The sequence below is a fragment of the Euprymna scolopes genome, chromosome 26 (assembly GCF_053919585.1).
Source record: "Euprymna scolopes isolate OS-2025 chromosome 26, ASM5391958v1, whole genome shotgun sequence".
Taxonomy (NCBI): domain Eukaryota; kingdom Metazoa; phylum Mollusca; class Cephalopoda; order Sepiida; family Sepiolidae; genus Euprymna; species Euprymna scolopes.
This window is the reverse complement of record NC_136507.1, coordinates 49,828,930-49,849,867: the sequence shown is the minus strand read 5'-3', so window position 1 is coordinate 49,849,867 and position 20,938 is coordinate 49,828,930. Positions and strand designations below refer to the sequence as shown.

The 20,938-nt window shown below is 36.3% G+C and overlaps 1 protein-coding gene across 7 annotated transcripts in view; it reads left to right on the top strand.

Moving 5' to 3' along the window:
- Positions 1 to 20,938, top strand: part of LOC145248020 (centrosomal protein of 290 kDa-like) — a 116,569-nt gene that overhangs the window by 47,674 nt on the left and 47,957 nt on the right. For all 7 annotated transcript variants that reach the window (XM_080109725.1, XM_080109730.1, XM_080109728.1 and 4 more), the window contains 4 exons: positions 2,519 to 2,671; positions 13,787 to 13,900; positions 16,471 to 16,539; positions 18,459 to 18,548. In XM_080109725.1, coding sequence (XP_079965851.1) covers positions 2,519 to 2,671; positions 13,787 to 13,900; positions 16,471 to 16,539; positions 18,459 to 18,548 — 426 coding nt within the window. The remainder of the gene's footprint in view (positions 1 to 2,518; positions 2,672 to 13,786; positions 13,901 to 16,470; positions 16,540 to 18,458; positions 18,549 to 20,938) is intronic.

The following is a 20,938-nucleotide window of genomic DNA, read 5'->3' as shown; positions in this document are numbered from 1 at the left end:
TTTTAGTGTGCTTATTTTGTTAGTGAGAGTGTATATGTATGTACTATGACCCTGTTTAAAAGGTCACAAGGAAAACAGAACACAGGAATAGAGTAACAAAATGTACTGAAACATACAAAAGTGAATGTTGCTTGTCCAACACCTTTGGTTGGTGCATCGGGTATCAACTCCTACCGTACAGCTTTATCTTCCGGCATTTATTGTGTATGGATCAGTTCATTTGTAGGTAACGCAGGTAGTCTACCACAACAGTATGTTAGTATGCTTGTTTTGTTAGTGAGAGCGTGTGTCTAAGAGTGTTCGATTCACAGTGTATACATGATGGAATTGTATTTACTATTCTGTAAAAGTTCCTTGTTATGTATGTATTGATTGTCAAGGGGCCCTTTGCTTCCCAAAGGCGCAAGTCTGGATTGTATGTACGCATCTGTGTTGTCTCTGAAGGAGGAAAAGAAAAAAATGAAGAAAAGCTTTGTGTTTGGGTTTTTATAGTATGCACTAGTTTTCTCTGATGTATGGAAAAAAATTGCTGGTTGGAGGTTTTCTCTAATTAAGAGTTGATACATAATATGTGACTGTGGCTGTTGCTTTGAACGTACTGATTGTGAATTTATCAATGTTTCTTTTGCTAAGGCTTTTTTGCTATATACTTCGATGTTTGAAAAGGCTTTCTGTTTCAATTGTTCTAATTTTCTCGCCCAATAACATTCATTAATTCAACCTCTCCATAATCTTTCTCTGTGAACATTTAGAAAAAGAATGACTCCTTTTCCAGCTTCCTTCCTAATATCTTGCATAACAGATCAATGAAAAGGCATTAAGTAGATAAAAACTTCAAAGAACTACCAACATTAAACATAGACGACGCTGTTCGTATTTGATCACAAGAAAAATCGAGCCTGAAAGGTAAAATTGTTAAAAAATTAAAAGAGCCTCGTTCGTATCTAATAAAAACAGAACAAGGAAAATATTGAAGACGTAACAAGCGTCACCTCTTAAAAACAAAAGAAAATCCCAAACTCAAAGTTAGATACGACTATGAAAATATATTCAAGCAAAAAATAGTCAAAAACAAGTCACATCACAAACGGGCATGGAAAGTAGAACAATACAGATACAGGCACTAACTAAATACACATGATAAATGAGAAAATTAAAAATAAAAATAAAGTAAAAATCTGGAGATGTTGTATACACCAAGTAAATACGAGTTACTTCTCCTGGGTTCTGATTACTCCCATATCACCATTGCCTGCAACTTCCCACTACAGTCACGTGGTATTTCTACTACTGTCTTTTTCAGTGTTAATAAATTTCTTGTTTGTTAAAACCTACGTCTCTCTGTTCTCTTGATGTTATCATTAATACGTTACTAATATTATTTTTCAACGACATACACCTGTATCAGCATAATATAAAAACTGTAACCAAACGCAATAGCAGTTACTTTTTCTACGTATTTGCTTTAGTTTTTACGATTTAACCTATTTTGAAGTCTTTTTTTATTGCATTAGATTCCGTAATTGTCAGTTTAAAGATGTTAAAATTACTTGCAAATGTTTATTATTTACTTTGAACATTATGCAACAGACTTTTGTGGCCTGTTAAAAACGGGTAAAAGTTATAGCTGTTTACTTATGGTAAGTGATTTATGCCATACTGGCTTTTGTTAAGAGCCGTACTTCTTTGTTTTCAAAGCCATTCGGCGGAAGTGACGTCCAACAAATTTTAAGGTTCGGATAACCAACACTCTATATAATGTAGCTTTTTTTAAAAGCAAATATAAAAATAGAAGTTTTGGTAAATTTTTACTTGCTTTCCACCTTAACATTTTCCTTTAAAATGATGACTTTCGAAGGTTTTCGGATATGCTGAAAACGAATATTACCTTTAAATTTTCTCCAAATAAATAGTTTCCAGATATTAAGTAATGTAAGTCTTTATGTTAAAAGTGGTGGCCATTGTAATATGGTCAAAGCGCACATATTTTTTGGCATATTACCTTGCTAGCTATAACATATACTTACCCAACGGGTCACGGATAATTTAATATATAATAAATGTTTGAATTTAAGTATGAAAATGAAAACATAATGTAAATAAAATATAAGCATCTATTAAATATTCATCCAATTAAGATACCATTTCTATATAATAAGTCTAACAAACAGTGATTTAATTGGAAAATAAAATCCAATGAAAATCAGCGGTGTTTACCACAAAGCTTTTCCTACTAAATGAATTATTGGATGGGACAGAATATGTAATCAGTGAAATTGAATGGAATTTTTATTTTTATGTAAAGAACACAGATTGAAAATTTCCTGAATCCAGTGACTAGGCAGAATCAAGTATTTATTTATCAAATGCGATGCTATACAGGTGTAATGTTGAGAATCAGACTGACTTTTCTTTATATATTAGATACATACCAGTTTGAAGTTCTCTCAACTCGTATTTGAGACCCGTCTTTGAGAAGCCAAGTATTTTTCATTATTGTTTCATATTCTTTTGACAGAAGCAAAGGTTGAAAGAAAATTTCACCAAGTATCAAAGACAACTTCAGACTCAGTGGGATTATCAGATTGGTAATATGGAGGAAATTCACATTTGTACTGAGCCAATACATTCTCTGGAATTGCAACTGTTAGAAACCACAAAAAGCATTGAGGTACAGTATTTGTGATTTTAAAAAAAATATTTAATGCAGATAAGAGGTTCTTAATAAGAGTCTGTGAGCGATATTTTGAAGTTGTAACGTCATAAAGATAACCATTTACATAAACATGCATAGTTCCAAAGTGGAAAAATATTGATAAAGAAATCGCTTAAAATAAAAGTACAAAACTAGGTTATCTCCTTTTCATCTACCATTTCTTAAACCAAGAACCACCAAATTATTTTTTTAAAAAAATCTCTTTATTTCGTCTACAAGTAAACCTGGGAAACCCCTCGCATTGTTGACTCAAGCTTTCCTGCGTTTCCGTTGATGCATTTTTCCTCTGACCCTCCTGGTCTCAAAACTAATTCAAGCCTGACAGTTTACTGTTTTCTACTAAAAATCCCCATGTGCGTTTCTATTTATATGGGTGTATGTAAAACACACCAACTCACTTTTTAGCATGCAGATGCATGCTCTGTCAACGGAAGTCGCTGTCTGATATGTCACTGGTAACCCCTTGACTTTTCTCCACCTGCCTGACACAAGTAAGTTGGGTTTGACTCAATACTGTGTTAACCACGTTACTGACACACAACAGTTATGCTAGTATATATATATATATATATATATATATATATATATATATATATATATATATATATATATATATATATATATATATATATATATATAGTAAGTTATAAAATATATATGGCAATTAAGCTACATAAAGCCTGATGAATCCTAGCGTGGATGAAACGCAGAATATTCTGTGTAGCTTAATTGCCATATATATTTTATAACTTACTACCCAGCTCTACCTCGGTATTGAGCACTGTTGAAGTAAATACTTAAAGTTTACACATAAATTTATACTTTTGTATATTAATTTATATATATATATATATATATATATATATATATATAAAAGGTTGAAATTGTTTTTGCAGTGACATTGATTTATACATTTTACTTCACAAAACAAGTTTAACAAAACAAATTTAGGCACAAGGCCAATCAAAAATTGAGGAAGGGAGTCTATGATCATCCTTGATATTGTATCTTTGATTAGTCTACACTAATCCTAGTTAGAGTTCTCATTCACCATAATACCATAGACACACCATGTGGTCGTCCTACTTTAGATTCCCAAATCATTTTATTATAGGCAAAATTTCATTGGTGTGTATGGGTGGGGGGGAGTTAAATCTTTCTAGATGGTAGACCACCCACTGTTTTCTGGCTTGATGGGGGCTGAAAACAAGCAGGTCGATCTCTAAATGGAGCTGAATTCTAGACAGAGGCCATGAAGGAAGAACAGACCTAATCATAGAGAAAGACCCTTCCCTTGAAGAAGTCTTACCACAACGCAAGGGAAGGGTTCCAATCACTATAATGGGCCCTAAAATTAACTTACCCCTTGGACATCGATGGCATTGCATGCAGCGGTCAGAACATCAAAGAACTGACAACTTTGAGCATGGTGCATAGTGTTGGCATCCTCTCACTGGAGGACTTTGGAACTGAGTGCAAACTACCTAGGTAAGTAACCATTATGTCTCTTAAGCTGGCAAGTTTGATTGCAAGTCCTCAAACTGGGCAGTTTGCATTCGGAGGGACTTCTTGTCCTTGGGACTACATGTGGCTTCGATACAAGAGACACACTTTGTTTCATCTGTGGATAGTCAGGTGCTGTTTAGAGACTATGATATCTTTCAGCATATGGGAATCCGTGAGGGAAGGGCGTCTCTCTGCTGGTGAAACACACCGTGTCTGCAACAATAAACATTGTCCATAGGGACGAGGTGGGCAATCTGATTGTGGCCAATATTGCTGTCAAACAGTATTTTGGGCAGTTGTGGTTCATGCTCCTAGCACCGCTTGAGAGAGAGTTTTGACGCTTTCATCATGGGTCTGAAGCAAGTAGTTCTAATGGGGGATTGGAACGCAATCCTTGATCACAGGATAGACAAAGTAGGAGAGGGAACTAGAGAGTCAGAAAAGTGCAAAACCAACCTAACTGATTTAATTCCAGGAAGAATTGGGTACGTTACTTGGAGAGGTTCATCTGGAGGTGAACTCCAACGTAACACCACATGTTGCAGCGGCTCAAAGAATATCAGTGGCTATCAAGGGAAAAGTGAAAGCTGAATTAGAAAGACTGGTTAAAAAGAAGGTAATTGAACCAGTGAATGAGCAAACACCATGGGTAAGTGCCTATCACTTATGATCAAAAGAAATAGAAAGTTACGGATATGTATTGACCCCAGAACATTAAATAAGGCTCTTAAAAGGGAGCATTTCCAGTTACCGGTACTGGATGATCTCCTCCCAGAACTTGCTGATAGGAAAGTTTTCTCAACTTTCTAAGAGATGGATTTTGGCACATGAAGTTAGATGAAGCCAGCAGTCGCTTGACCACTTTTGCCACTCCATATGGTCGGTTTCGATGGAAGATTTTACCATTTGGAATTGCTCCAGCCCCGGAAATATTTCAAAGAGAACTATATAATAATGTGGCCGATTTGAAAGGAATCATCAACAAAGCAGACGATCTTCTGGTGGTCGGGATTGGTAAAACGATGGAAGAAGCAACAGAGGACCATGATAGAAAACTCAGAAGGCTGTTGCAAAGATGTGATTGTGGGATGCGATTGAATGCTGAGAAAATGAATTTATGGCAAACATCTGTATCATTTCTGGGTCACAGGATAACCAGTGAGGGTTTACTTCCAGATCCTGAGAAAATAAAAGCCATAAAAGATATGCCACGGCCAACAGACATTAAGGGAGTGCAACGATTGGGAGGATTTGTGAATTATTTGGCAAAGTTTCTGCCCCACATCTCTGATGTGATGGCTCCAATTCGCAACTTAACAAAGGCGGATGTGCCATGGACATGGTCTCAGATCCATGAGGAAGCTTTTGAGAAAATCAAAAAGTTGGTGAGTGAAGCACCAGTATTGAGATACTATGACCCCAACAAACCATTGGTCGTTCAATGTGATGCAAGTGAGAAAGGAATGGGGGCTGCATTGCTACAAGAAGGTCAACCCTTAGCATATATTAGCCGGGCACTTACAGACACAGAAACCCGATATTCACAGATTGAGAAAGAACTATTGGCAGTGGTTTATGCCTGTGAACGGTTTCACCAATACACATTTGGTCAACAGGTTACAGTACTGACTGATCATAAACCATTAGAAGCAATAATGAAAAAAGAATTGGGGAAATGCCCAAAGTGACTGCAAAATATGTTAATGCGGTTGCAAGTTTACAATGTGATTGTTTTATACCATCCTGGAAAGAAGATGTTCCTAGCAGACACATTGTCAAGGGCATACATTCATGGAGTGAGCAATGAATGTATCGATGATGATGATGATGATGTCCAGGAAACAGAATATATTCCAGTAACAGAGGGAAGATGGCTGGAATTGTGCTCAGCCACAAAAGAAGACAGATGTATGCAGATGTTACAGCAAGTAATTGTAGAAGGATGGCCAGAAGACAAAGTATATCTTGACCCAGAGGTGAGACCATATTTCAGCATGCGGAATGAAATGATGGTACAAGATGGATTAATATTCAGAGGAAACCGAGTAGTAGTATCAACAACATAGTGAGCAGTGTTAAAAGAAAAATTGCATTCCACACACATAGGGGTCAAAGGATGCTGCAGAAGAGCAAGAGAATGCTTGTACTGGCCAAATATGAATAGTGACATCAGAGACTTTGTCTCAAAATGCCCAACGTGCAGGAAATATGAGGTAGACAATCCTGCAGAGCCATTAATGGTTCATGAAATTCTGGAGAGACCCTGGGCAAAAGTAGGAGTAGATCTCTTTAGCTTTGCAGATAGGGACTATCTCTGCACTGTTGATTATATGAGTAATTTCTGGGAAATTGACCATCTCCCGACTACACAAGCTAGAACGGTGATCACTAAGCTTAAGCACCATTTTGCATGACATGGGATACCAGATCAGGTGGTCACTGATAATGGACCACAGTTTAGTAGTCAAGAATTCTCCACCTTTTCAAGAAAGTGGTGTTTTGCACATACACCTGTCAGTCCTTACAATAGCAAGGCAAATGGAAAAGTAGAATCTGCTGTAAAGATGGCAAAGTACCTTTTCCAGAAATTAATGGAAGATAAGGCTGACCCATACCTAGCGATGCTGGATCACAGGAATACGCCAGCCAAGGGTCACTTATCACTTGCGCAGAAGCTAATAGCAAGAAGAACAAAGACACTTCTTCCAACCAGAGAGGACCTACTCAGACCAGAACTACACAAAAATCTAAGCAAAAGCATTATTTCAATGGGAAAGTAAAACCACTTCAGCCAGTGCAACATGGAAATATGGTACGTATTAAACCACGCATAAAAGGTCAGCGAGAGTGGAAGAAGGCAGTTGTGTGGCAGAGACTGGATGAGGGGTCATACCATGTCAAAGTTGATGGGGAGTTGCTTCGACGTAATAGGGTGGATTTAAAAAAAACAGCAGAAGCACTCCCATGACCATCATTGATCCCTCAGTCATACCAAAGGCCTAGCGAGGAGGTACCAATAACTGAACTGCCAAGTACAGAAGGGGTTTGTAATTTGCAAACACCTCGGCTCGAAAGTAATAGAAGAGAAGGAATGAGGCTGGCGACACCATCCCCAGCAAACCAAAATACTGAAGGAATGAGGATGACATGTTCAGGGAGACTAGTAAGGAATCCGGCTAGATTAAAAGACTATACGAACTAATTGAATCCAAGTGAAAAGGGCAGAATAATCCCTGTTAGGCCGGAGGGTAGTCAGCCCAGTGAAAGCCTAGGTCACAAGGACAAAGCATTGTTTTGTTTTTGTATTTCTGTTATTTTGTGTTTTTTGTTAGTGGATCTTTTTTCTTTGTTGTTATCTTAAAAGGGGGAAGGTGTTGCATGAGGAACTAATTTCAGGTTACACCGCTTGAGTAATGTCTCTTGGCGGTGACGGACCTGTATTGGAGATAATGGCGCAAGAATAAAATAAGATGCCTGTAAACCACGTGTATGCGTTGTGTTGTTTTCATTAATGGGAATGTGTATATAAAGATAATGAAACAACACGTGACCCAGTTTCTAGTCTACTTTCTTTTCTTTTTCAAAGTTTGCAATGAAAATATCAGGTCTTCCTCATCGCAGGGAGTTAATATCAGGGGATTCTATCAAATGTTGTGAAAAATAAGATTTGGTTGTATTGTAAATAAGACACAATAGGAGTGCATAGATCGAGGTAGAGGTAATGGAAGACTAGAAAGAATAGTATTTGTATGTGTATATGATGGCCACCCTAAATCCTAAACATCATAATGTGTATAGGTTCAATCAGTAAGAGAATGTGAATTCGACATATCTATGCTAAAAGGAGTTTTCAAACTTTTAGCATAGATATGTCAAATGGTGATGGAGGAGGGAGGGATTGGGGATATATGTAGGGGTTCAGAAGCTTAAGTAAAATTAAATTTCCTTGCCCCAAGCAAAATAATAAAAAAAAAAAGGAATGAAACAAAACCACATCTCCTTCTGATTTAAATGCACCGCATTTATTTTTTTTTAACAAAAACAATAAGGTGAATAAACAAAGGTCCAATTGGTGAAAGTTCTTTCGAAGTTATTGTGATTAAAAAGTGGAATTAATGAGTTTTGAAGGTCCTGTGTGAAAATAATAAGATTAATTTAAAGTTTGAGTTTATCTTACTTAAAGAATTCCATGAGGAAAGTAATTTGAGAAGAAAGTGATTTCCTGTTATTAATTTAGAAGATGTGTGGAATGAATGCGTGTGTGCATAAGTGACTTTTGAGTGTCTGCGTGGTGTGTGTATGGCGGTGTTGGCAGTGATCATGTTATGAACACGAGAGGCATGTTCAAGTTGTGTCATCAAAGCCAGCTGAAAGGGACAAAGCTGAAATCTCAGTAGACGACTGTTTTATACATTTTGGGTGGCCCCAGAACACGATTGCTACTGCTGATATTTTGATTTTTGGAAAAGCGTTAAAAAGACAATCTTCTTAATTTTCTCAATTATTACTTGTGTCACGTGATGGTGCTTTCAACTACGTATGCCAAAAATATGTTCATTTTAGTTTTGTTGTGTAAGAAAAGTGTGTGGGTGTATTTGAAATTGTGCCATTGCTTACAAAACATATTTTTTTGCAAAATGTGTGGGGAAAATTGAAATGAATAAAGGTTCGTTTATTTGCGCACAAGCGCGTGCGTGTGTGTGTGTGTCTGTGTCTGTGTGTGAATGACTGCACAAATAAAATATAAAATACTTAGTTGGATAATATGTGCGATATTCAGAGAGAAACATAGTTTGTCCAAAGAAATTAATAATCCAATTTCAAAGGATTTTGAAAAGTCAGTCAGTTTAGTCTCGGGTAAATTTGCATTTCTTGCTTGTGTCCTCTTGTCTATCTCTTTCTCTGACAAGTAATTCCATGGCAGAGCAGGATATCTGCCTCTCCATTTTGCGTCTCCTTAAGTGGGGTTAACTTTGTTTATTTTTCCAGTAAATATTTCCATAGGCTTTGATGGAATATTGAAAGAGCGGTTCCTTTATTTCATGCAAGATGATCTCTCTATTTTTTTTTTTTTTTTGCATCTCTGTTAAGAGAGTAAACTTAGCATCCTGAGTTATGCGCCTTTGGTTTGAGAACTCTCTCCTTAAGGAGTCATGTTTCTTCCTTTTCGGGTGTTAACCTTCTTAAAATAAAGACGTTGATAACCTATCTCCGCATATGGACCTTCCTTCTTTTACTGACCGCCACATACATTTAACATGTCTAACTTAACAGGTTATGGCCCCAGCCGACTAATGTTTGATGACGATGAAAATAATTATGAGATGTTCGAAATTAAATTCATGGGACACCTTCACAAGCTGAAATTAAAAGCCGAGTTAAAAAAGGAAGATGATGAAATTGACCCGCAGAGAAACGAGGATATATTCGCGGGACTTCTCCAAGTTCTTGATGATAGAAGTTTGGCATTAATCATGCGAGACTCAAAAGATGATGGAAGGAAAGCTTTAAAAATTTTAAGAGAACATTATTTGTCTTAAGGCAAACCAAAAATTATTGACTTGTATACCGAACTGTCTACCCTCCAAAAACACGAGGACGAAAATGTTACCGACTACGTCATACGTGCTGAAACAGCTATTGCTGCTTTATGAAATGGTGGAGAGACAATTTCAGACACATAGGTTACAGCTATGTTACTCAAGGGGTTGCCGTCTACCTTCAACCCATTAAAAGTCGTAGTCACCCAAAGAGATACACCACAAACTTTGATGGAATTCAAGGCATCACTACGATCATATGAGGAAAACACAAAACTCAAAATGGAAGATGCCATCATGAAGACATCAAATAAAAAAGAACCTCCAATGTATTTTCGGTGCAACAAATATGCCCACTTTGCAAAAAACTGTAACAAAAACAGGTGGTGTAAATTTTGCGAAGTAAGAACTCATGATACAAAATTCTGCAGAAAAAGACAAACTGAAGGAAACAGCCATTCATATTACATATTATTTCTGGTAACTTTGAACTATTAGTCGATTGTGAGGCTACTGCCCATATTATTAATGATGAAAAAAATTTGTTACATTTGAACGTGACTTTAACCCAGAACATTATATTGAGCTTGCCGATGGATCAAAAATAAATAATATAGCGTTAAAGAAAGGAACGGCAAAAACAACGTTACACAATATTTATAAAATATAAGGCATAATATTTATTTAAAAAATGTTTTATTTGTACCAACATTTACACAAAACATATTGTCGGTACAAACCGCCGTAGGGAAAGGCGGCAGTGTGGAATTTGCACAAAATCATGCTATGCTAACCACCAAGTGTTAAATTTAAAATAAAGAAAAGGGGGAAACTTTATGATTTAAATAAATGCATAACAAATAGTATTAATAACACGAGGTGTGACTTGAACATGTGGCACAAAATTTTCGGCCATTGTAATATTTCCGATATTTTGAAAAATGCCAACTATTGTTGCGAGAATGACCATTATTGAGAAAAACAATATACCACCGTGTGAAACTTGTACTCTTGGAAAAATGCAAAATTTGCGATCAAGAAAACCAGATGAAAGGGACAGATTTCCATTAGAACTAGTGCATTGTGACTTGGCTGGGAAAATAGAACCTGTTAGTGTGAATGGTTACAAGTATGCCATAACATTTACTGACGACTATTCAGGCTATGTGATGGCATATTTCCTCAAGAACAAAAGCAACACAGTCGACGCTACAAAACAATTCTTGGCCGATAGTGCTCCTTGTGGAAGGGTTAAGAGATTAAGAAGTGATAACGGTTCTGAATTCACATCAAGAGAATTCAAATCACTTCTTGTTCAACATAGAATCCGACACGAGACCTCAGCCCCCTACTCACCGCACCAAAATGGAACCACAGAACGAGGATGGAGAACATTATTTGAAATGTCGAGATACATGCTAATAGAGTCTCATGTAACTCATGAGCTGTGGCCATATGCTTTTTTGTGTGCTACTTATATTCGAAATAGGTGCTTTAATCACCGAATAAAACTGACACCTTATGAGGCACTGAAGAGTAGAAAACCAAATGTTAAAGATATGAACATTTTTGGTACAACGTGTTACGCCTATGTGCAAAATAAAACAAAATTAGATCCTTGGGCAGAAAAAGGAATTTTTGTAGGATACGACAAATACAGTCCAGTTATATTTCAATGATAAGAAATCTGTAAAAAAAAAAATACGGTTAGTGACTTTTACAAATGAATTTAATGATGCAAGGGAGACCACTCAGGATAACACGGGCCGAAATAGATATACTTTTATAAATGAGTTTAGCGATGAAAGGGAGACCACTCAAGATATTGCAAACCAAAATAGATATATTAATCCAACTTTGGTTCCTTCAATAAATCCTGACCATTTCAGTGAACACATGGTCGATGAGAGTAGAACAAACGAACTTCTACCTGACCCCTACGAGGGAGATATAGATAATAGCAACAGTCAAGCTAGCGAACAGACAAGTAACAGAACAAATGACAGTTCCGAAAACAAAAATCCAAGGTACCCACAGACAGAGAAAACCACCCACTTATTTAAAAGATTACGTCACTAGCAATAACTTAAGTGATGAAGATGAAGAATGTATAAATTCTTGTGAAAATAAACTATCCATGGATCATATCATGAAGCCATAAATTCACCAGAGGCTGATAAATGGAAATTGGCAATGGAGAAGGAGATGAATTCCTTAAAGGAAAACAACACTTTCACTCTGACAATCCTCCCTGAAAACAAAAACTTAGTTGGGGGAAAATGGTGTATAATATAAAAAAAGATGACAAAAATAACAAAGAATACAAAGCTAGATATGTTGCCAAGTCAGATAAAAGACATAGACTACCCTGAAACATATGCACCCACCACAAAAATGACCACTATCTGAATTCTAATGCAATTTTCTGTGCAGCATGATTTGATAATTCACCAGATGGATGTCAAATCAGCATACTTAAACGCCAAAATAGACTGTAATATTTTCACCCAACAACCCGAAGGATTCATTGCTCCAGGCAATGATGGGCTTGTTTGGAAATTAAACAAATCAGTCTATGGCCTAAAACAGAGCGGTAAAAATTGGAGCGATCTACTAAGTAAAGAACTTCTACAAGAAAAATTTAATAAAATCACTATCGACCCATGTATGTTTGAAAAAGTAGATAAAAATGAAAGAATTATTATTCTCGTATGGGTTGATGATATCTTGATTGCCGCAAATAACTTAGACACAGTAATGGAAGTCAAGACCCTACTCAAACAAAAGTTTGACATGAAAGATTTAGGTCAAATCTCAAGATTTCTTGGTGTGGACTTCGTAGTCAAACCAAATGAAATAGAAATAATCTGCAAAAAACTCTATCACTAATCAGCAGGTAAAACACATAGACATAAAATATCACTACATACGGGACAAAATAAACAATGGTACAATCGAACTGAACCGTGTGCCTACCGACAAAAATACGGCAGACTGCTTCACAAAACTCAAATTAAAATTATCAGGATGTAAATTTTAAACAGGGGTGTTAAGAGAGTAAACTTAGTATCCTGAGTTATGCCCCTTTGGTTTGAGAACTCTCTCCTTAAAGAGTCATGTTTTTTCCTTTTCCGGTGTTAACCTTCTTAAAATAAAGACGTTGATAACCTATCTCCGCGTGTGGACCTTCCTTCTTTTACTGACCGCCACATACATTTAACATGCCTAATTTAACAATCTCAGTGCAACATGGCGACACTTCTTTTGGTATCTTTGCACCACTGTCCAAGACAGTCAAGTCTGCATTCAATTTGCTCTTCTTTGCCTATTTCGTATTATGGATTGGTTTGGGTACATGAGCAGTTTATATCATAGATTTGATTACGGCACGATCGGGAGAGGGGGATGCTAGCCTCTTTGAGTCTTTATTGTAGGTCGTCTGTGCATCAACGAAATTTTCTTTTCACCACGTGCTTGTTTTTTGTGCTAAAACATTCCTTGAATTAGTTTCTCTTTCTCTTTCCTTACCTTCGGGAAGAAAGAGGGTGTAAGGAGAGAGAGGGTATAGGATGGAGTTATATCGAGTCGGAGGGTGGGGATGATCCAATCTGGATGGTTTCCGGTTTGTGTTTTTAAAACCGTCTGAAGAAAGGAGTGATCGAAAAAAAAAAAAATAAATAAAAAACAAAAAGAGAGAAAGGGTCTCCTGCTATCCCGCATTATAGCTTAGTGAGCTAGTCTGCATATGGAATAAAGTTGCATGCAATACAAACATAATTAATACAAAAAGATACTTAGAATATTTACTTTTTCCAATATTTCAACCACATAGCATGTTTTTCACAGCATAAATTTTATGTAGTTGAAGTATAAAAAAAATGGATGAGGACAAGTTGACTTGAAGTAATAGTGAGAGTATGAGATAGAGGACAAATGAGAGAAAAAGTATAAGAGTAGGTTGTAGAGCAGAAATAAGAATATATTACCAATCGTTTTAACATTCTCCTTTTTTTCTTGTTTACAGAATATGATGGCAAAGTTTAAATCCAAAAAGAATGAATGTTACCGATTAAATCTAGAATTGAAAGAGGCAATGAAGTCTCTCTCTAATTCTAAAATGAACAACTTCAACCTCGAGGTAATTAAAGAATTATTACTTAACTTATGCTTTGGAATTTTTTTTTACATTGTTATTATATTATTACTTTGATTTATCATCTCCTTGGTTAAATCTTTTGTGAATGAGTTCCAACTTTTCCTGAGATGAGAATGATAATTTATATTATTGGGATTATTCGAATTACTGTTCACATATTAAATGTTATTCTCACCACGTTTCGACCGACGTAACTCTTAATTATCTTCAGGGGTAATTTGTTAAACTCTGAAATCTCTGCAGAATTTCAACTGAACTCTTTATTAGTCCATATGGACTCAAAGGTCAATGGATAAAGTGCTAAATAATAATCAGTTCTAAGAGACAATCTTCTTGAGGCTAAAGGTTCAATTCTCAGTACAGGTAACATTAAGAATAAAAATTTTAAATTACTTTAGACTTTTATCCAGTCATAGCTGACGGAATGCAAGAAATTTACCCAATGTAGTAAAGGGTTCAGTTTGAAATTCCATACAGATTCCTGAATTCAAAAAGATACACTTAAAGAAGGTTGGAGGGTTTTTTTTTTTTTGTTTTTTTTTACACAGAGGTCACCACTTATCAAGGCCCGGAAGCCACTCAGAGATAAGGGTTATTGCAAGTACATTACGTTAGTGTGGAGATTTAATGAAGTGTTTACTGTTCATTAGGAATTTGTTAACGTTGGACTTGAACACATCCAAGTTGTAGTCAGGTGGGAAGCAGGGAGACGGAACAGAGTTCCACAGGCGTGCAGTTCTAAGAAAGAAGCTTTGTTTATGGAATCCACGTTTTGATTTAGGCACAGATAAAGAGTCGGGGAAATTTTTCACAGTGGATTCGGCTAGACGGGTGTTTTTCGTGAAAGATTGGTGAGGGGGGACCAGAGTTTGGACTTCAGACGAGCACCTGCCATGGAAATAACGATAAAACAAGGATAGGCTTGCAACGTCTCTTCTGTGGGAGAGAGGTTGCAGGGAAGAGAAAAAGGCATCCCCCACTAAGCCACGAAGTCTATTTTGTACTCTGTCAAGGCAGGATAGGCTGTTTTTAGCAGCTCCTGCCCAGATATGGCAGCAGTATTCCATCCTTGGACGTACTTGGCTTTTATATAGATAGAGAATTGCATCAGTAGTGAGATATCTTCTGGAGCGGTAGAAGGATCCCACCATCTTTCCAGCGACCTTGGCAACAGACTTGATGTACGTGTTCCATTTCAGATCAAGAGTAAAGGTCAAACCCAGAAACTTGTCAAAACACGGGGCCTCTCTCAGACGAGAGCCATCCATCCCAATTGATGCCAGATGGGGATCAGAGCGTTGATGATGTAAGGATAGGAGTTTGGTTTTAGATGCATTAAAGGTAACCAGCCACGTCTTCCCCCACTGAATCACGCGCTGGAGATCAGAGGAGAGAGAATCAGAGAGAACTTTGTCATTTACAGCCTTTGATGTATTGCTGTAGATGGTATTTATTTGCTCCCCCACTGAGCAAATTAGGTACAAGGCCGTTTTTAATGTGAGGTAAAAACCAGCTCCCCTAAAAGTAGGCAAAAAGGGGGCACTCTGGTTACCAAAAATAATAATTGTCCCAGTATAGAGGGTTTCCCCTCCATTGACTGGTACAAATTATCTTAAGTGCAGCATCTGCCGGAACAGATACTACACTTTGATCTCGGCCCAATGTATTGCTGTAGATGGTCGTGTCATCAGCATAGATGTCAACGAATGATTTAAGTATGTGTTTAGGGAGATCATTGATGTAGATCAGGAAGAGAGTTGGGCCCAGGATTGACCCCTGGGGGACTCCAGCATTAATACTGCAGGCCTCTGATTTTTGTCCATCGACCACTACTCTTATGAGCCTATCAGAGAGAAATGATTTAATGATTGAGAAAACATTTCCAGTTATACCGTAGCTGGAAATCTTGTGAAGTAGACCCTTATGCCATACCTTATCGAAGGCTTTTGATATGTCAAGAAAAATTGCCCTAGAAAGGAAGCCTTTGTCAAGAGATTCACTAATCCTGTGAGATATAACCATCAGCACATCTGCTGTAGATCTTGCAGAGTGGAAACCATATTGTGTGTCACTAAGAAGGTTGTTTTTGCTGAGGTGGTTGACCATTTCTCTATTTAATATGGATTCCAGCAACTTACTCATAACACACAGGAGACTTATTGGTCTGTACTGAGAGGGAGATGACTTATCACCTGAATTCTTAAATACAGGGCAAACTGATGAGGTCTTCCAGGGAGTCGGAAAGCACTTCTCCTTAAGGCAGCGCTTAAACAGTTTTGTAAGTATGGGAGCAAGTTCTGGTTGAAGTTTTTTTAACACTAGGTTAAGGTTACATCAGCTGAAATGTTGTGAGGATGACATCCAAAATGAGAACAGTAGTTTGAATAAGACAAATTATACAAGGCACAAATTATACAAGACACAAAACGTAAGTTTATAAATCGATGAAGAATTGTAAACCTTAAGACATGGGATTTGATTTTAATTTAGTGCATAATTTATTCTTTGCAATTCTAAAATAAAATCTAATGACAAAATTTTTGTGTTTGTAGACAATTTTACAATGTGAAGATATCAGTAACAAAATGTTGACAGCAATGAATGACGAACTTAAGTCAAAGGTAAGAAATGAACAAGCTTTTCTTCTACTAAATTTATTAACAAGTCTATTATTATTATTATAAATCTTTTTGTAATTTGTATAAATGACTAAAAATATCTGGTTAGAAGTTTAGAGAAGCACACTTATGATAAATTCATGTTTGTTATAAAAAGAGAAATCCCAATGTAATTAAAATTTTTGTAATAATGTTGACCCCTGTGTAATTATTTATGGTAATTATTACTGTTGTCAACATAAATTATTTTAAAAGAAATTGGGGATTCGTCAATATTTTGCTTTACTTACTCATTTATGATCTATTTGCATACATTTTTAAAAAATATTTTATACTTAAAACAGTTTTAAGGCAATTTACTTAATCATAAATAGCGAATTGAGTTAAATAATCCACGATAGCCAATTTGAACTACACAGCTGGAGTAGAATAAAATAAAGCTGAAACTGCAAAATCCAAGTATTCCACTTTCACTTGCTTGAATGACCCACTTTTTCCACTGGTATAGCAGTCTCTAGCTTGTTAAAATGTTGACTGAAATTGTATCTTTGAGGAACTGCTAAGATCCACGCTTACATTTAAATTGTTATAAAACACCAGAAATGAGTACAATCTGATAAAACATGAAAGAAGAAAACATTATTTAAAAACATAAAATTACAAGACAAGAAATAAAATGTATGTTTTTATGCCTGAACTTTATGAATGTTTATATACATGCGACGGTGTAAGCATTTATGTAAGTGTATGTTGCATTGCATTAGAGTGTGTAAATGTATGAATGTACGTGTGCCACCTTTTGTCACCTTGTGTGTGTGTGTGTGTGTGTGTGTGTATGTGTGTGTGTGTGTGTGTGTGTGTGTGTGTGTGTGTGTGTGTGTGTGTGTGTGTGTGTGTGTGTTAGGTGTCTTTTGATCACTTTAGGACAGTGTAGGTGTTTGTGTGCTGTGTTTCACTTTTTGTTAGGGTGCATAAGCATATGTGTGTGTTTCTAACTTATTTTCTAAAGCTAGTTTTACAGGAACGTATGAACTTAAAATATGTTTCAACTAATGAAAACCATTTCAAGCCCCAAAATTAACAAATCTATGTGAAAATGGTGTCAGTGCAAACTTAGAAATCAGTTTTCTACAGACTTCACCAGCCACACTTGCATGGAAGAATCCAATGCTCATTTCCGCCTCGTATCTTTGGGTCAAGGGAGGCAAAAAGGACTCAAATGACTCACAAAGCATCTCCATCTCATGGCCACACTAGCAACAGTCAAGCAAACAGAAAAGTATTACTACCCACTCACATTCACTAACAAGAACAAGGTAAATCAACACACATACACAATGCCACGATGCCAAATACTTACATACGTATATTACTTATACATGCATATCACACTATGCACATATTGACATACACATTTCTAAGCCTTGTGACTAAGTCAACTTCTTCATCAAACATGTGTTTGCATAAATAAACATTTGCATTATTGAAAGTAATTTTAATACTTGTATAAAAATGTTTTGTTATAAAATTTCTTTTTTCTTTATTTTTCATTTACAAAACTCTGTTAATGTTTTTTGCTAGCACTTGCTAACTAGTGACCCTTCCATTTTCTTAATATTTCAGTTATTTTCATTTTATTATCCATGCATATTTCATATATATCTTTCATCTTCTTCCTTCACTAAAGCATAACTTTTATGCCCCAATTTATATTAAATAATTGGTGTAGTTCATTTATATTAAATAGTTGGTACCTATATACAAAGAAACTATCATTGTCCAAGACGGGTTCTACCAAAGCCAAAGACCACGCCACAAACTGGTGACTCTAATTTGAACATGCAACCCTCTGATAGGATATATATATTGCATTTGGGTCATTGTTTGATTTTAAAGTTTCAAACCTTTTCTTTTGAGAACAGATTTTGTCTTTGGAAAATGAAAAGAAATCCCGAGATGAATCTGATGACGCCATCATGAACTCTTTGAATGAAAAAGTTGCAGAATGGAAGGCCAGTTTTTCATTTATTTTTTGTCAACTTTTTTACATAAAATTGCTGTATTGATTATTATAATTCTACTCCATTATTTTCTGTAAATTTTGGTGTACATTAATATTTTTCAATAAGTATTCCTTAAAGTTTTCCTGTAATCTTATTTATAACTGCCATATTCCATAAGTACATAAGTACCAAATTTGCTAACAATTATTAAAATTAATTGTATTTGTAACAAACGTGCTCACCTTTCCAAAAGTGTAAGAATTTTTAATAAAATCGTCATTATTGATGATATACATATACTAGGTCAAATCAAATAATGAATACTTTTTTAAGCATTGAAGTTATGTCCCCTTGAATAATTGGATGTTTTGAGTAAAGTAGTCAATATTTTGACTACTTTAGTTTTGAGTACAGTAGTCAAATTTGATTTTTATGTAATAAACAGTCAGTTTGGATCGATAATGCTTGGCAGTGGAATGAGACGATTCTTTTACAAATCTTTGTTCAAAGGAAATGGAAGAAATTATCATCCATTTCCTTATCTATCTTTTTTGCTTGTTTTAATGGAAATTGCTTGAGACAAAGCATGAAGCCACTTGATGTAAGGCGCTAAAAATACCACTTCAAGGTCAAAACTAGCAAGCTATAAAATTATATGGATAGATTCACCCCAGAAATTATTATTTCTACTTTCTTATCAGAAACATTGCTCATGGAATATGAGACCTAAATGTCAAAATAAGAAAAGCTCTGAGACTGCCGAAAGTAAACCCAGGCAGCATGCGTACCGCAGATTTAACCAACATAAGTCCAGTCCAAACAGACAGAAGTATATAGAAGCATGAATAACTGTAAGAAAGAAATAGAGACAGCTAAGAGAGAATTTACTGAAACCACCAAAAAACTCATCAAAGCACAGAAATTAGGAACCCGTGACTTCTGGAAAATCTACAACAGTGTAGTAAATAATGGGCAATCAATGATTCCCCCAATATCCAACAATCATGAGGTTGTTTGCTCAGCAACCGAGAAGGCTAACATGCTTGCCAGTCGGTTTGCCTTCAACTCCACACTAGACCCTGCTAACCACCCCCTCCCAGATTTTCCTTTGTAGACAGACGCCACACAAGACGATCTAAAAATCACCCCTTCTCAGGTGCATGCTATCATAAAAAATCTTGACACTTCAAAAGCATGTGGACCTGATCTTATTCTGGCTGTGCGATTAAAAAAGTGCTCTGCTGAAGTAGCTCCAGTTCTCTCCAAACTTTACAACAAATGCCTTAATGAATCTTGTTTTCCTGCCTGCCGGAAAACTGCTTCTGTGGTACCAGTTTTCCAGAATTCTGGCGAAAGAACTGACCCATTAAATTATCGTCCCATTAGCCTCCTCCCACTTTTCCCTAAAATATTTGAGTCCATAATTAACCAAGCTCTAGTCCATCACCTTACAAATGCTTCTGACTGACCAACAATACGAATTTAGGCAAGCCCGTTCCACAGCAGACATCTTAACTGTAATTTCTGAACATATATACCATTTACTGGACAAAGCAGGGGAGGATAGAGCAGTAGCTCTAGATATATCTAAGGCTTTTGACAGAGTATGGCATGAAGGTCTTCTTAGGAAAATCAGATCATACGTTATCACTGGAAGAATACATAACATAATTAAAGCCTTCTTAGATAAAAGAAAAATCCAGGTTGTCCTCGACGGTTATACATCTAAACAATATGATATAAATGCGGGAGTGCCTCAAGGGTCTATCCCTGAACCTCTATTATTCCTAATATTCATAAATGACCTCCCTGACAAAATTGTCTGTGAGATAGGTATATATGCTGATGACACCACGCTCTATAATAGACACGATAGGAAAACAAATGAACACATATTTAAAGAAATGGTAGAAACACTAGAGGATGATCTCCAATCTGTAGTGGAATGGGGACAAAAATGGATGGTCACCTTCAATGCTGCCAAGACGAAACTTGTTTCCTTCAATAATTACAAGAAACCTTTTCTGCCACTAATAGCAATGGCCAAAGACTCTTTATCTGAAAGTACATCTTTTAAACTCCTTGGCCTAACGTTCACAGGAAATATGAGTTAGAACAATTACATTGAGAGCATTGCCAGGACCGCTGCAAAGAAGGTAGGTTCTCTCTACCGTGTTAGAAAGCTACTAATACCCGAAAGTATCCTTTACCTCTATAAGGCCACCATTCGCCCATGTATGGAGTATTGTTGTCACATTTGGGCTGGTGCATCTGCTACTAGTCTCTCGCTCCTAGACAAGGTTAAAAAGAGAGTCGCCAACCTAATAGCTCCTGAACTGGCATCTAAGCTTCAGCTTCTGTCCCATCGACGAAACGTTGTATCCCTCTGCCTATTCTAC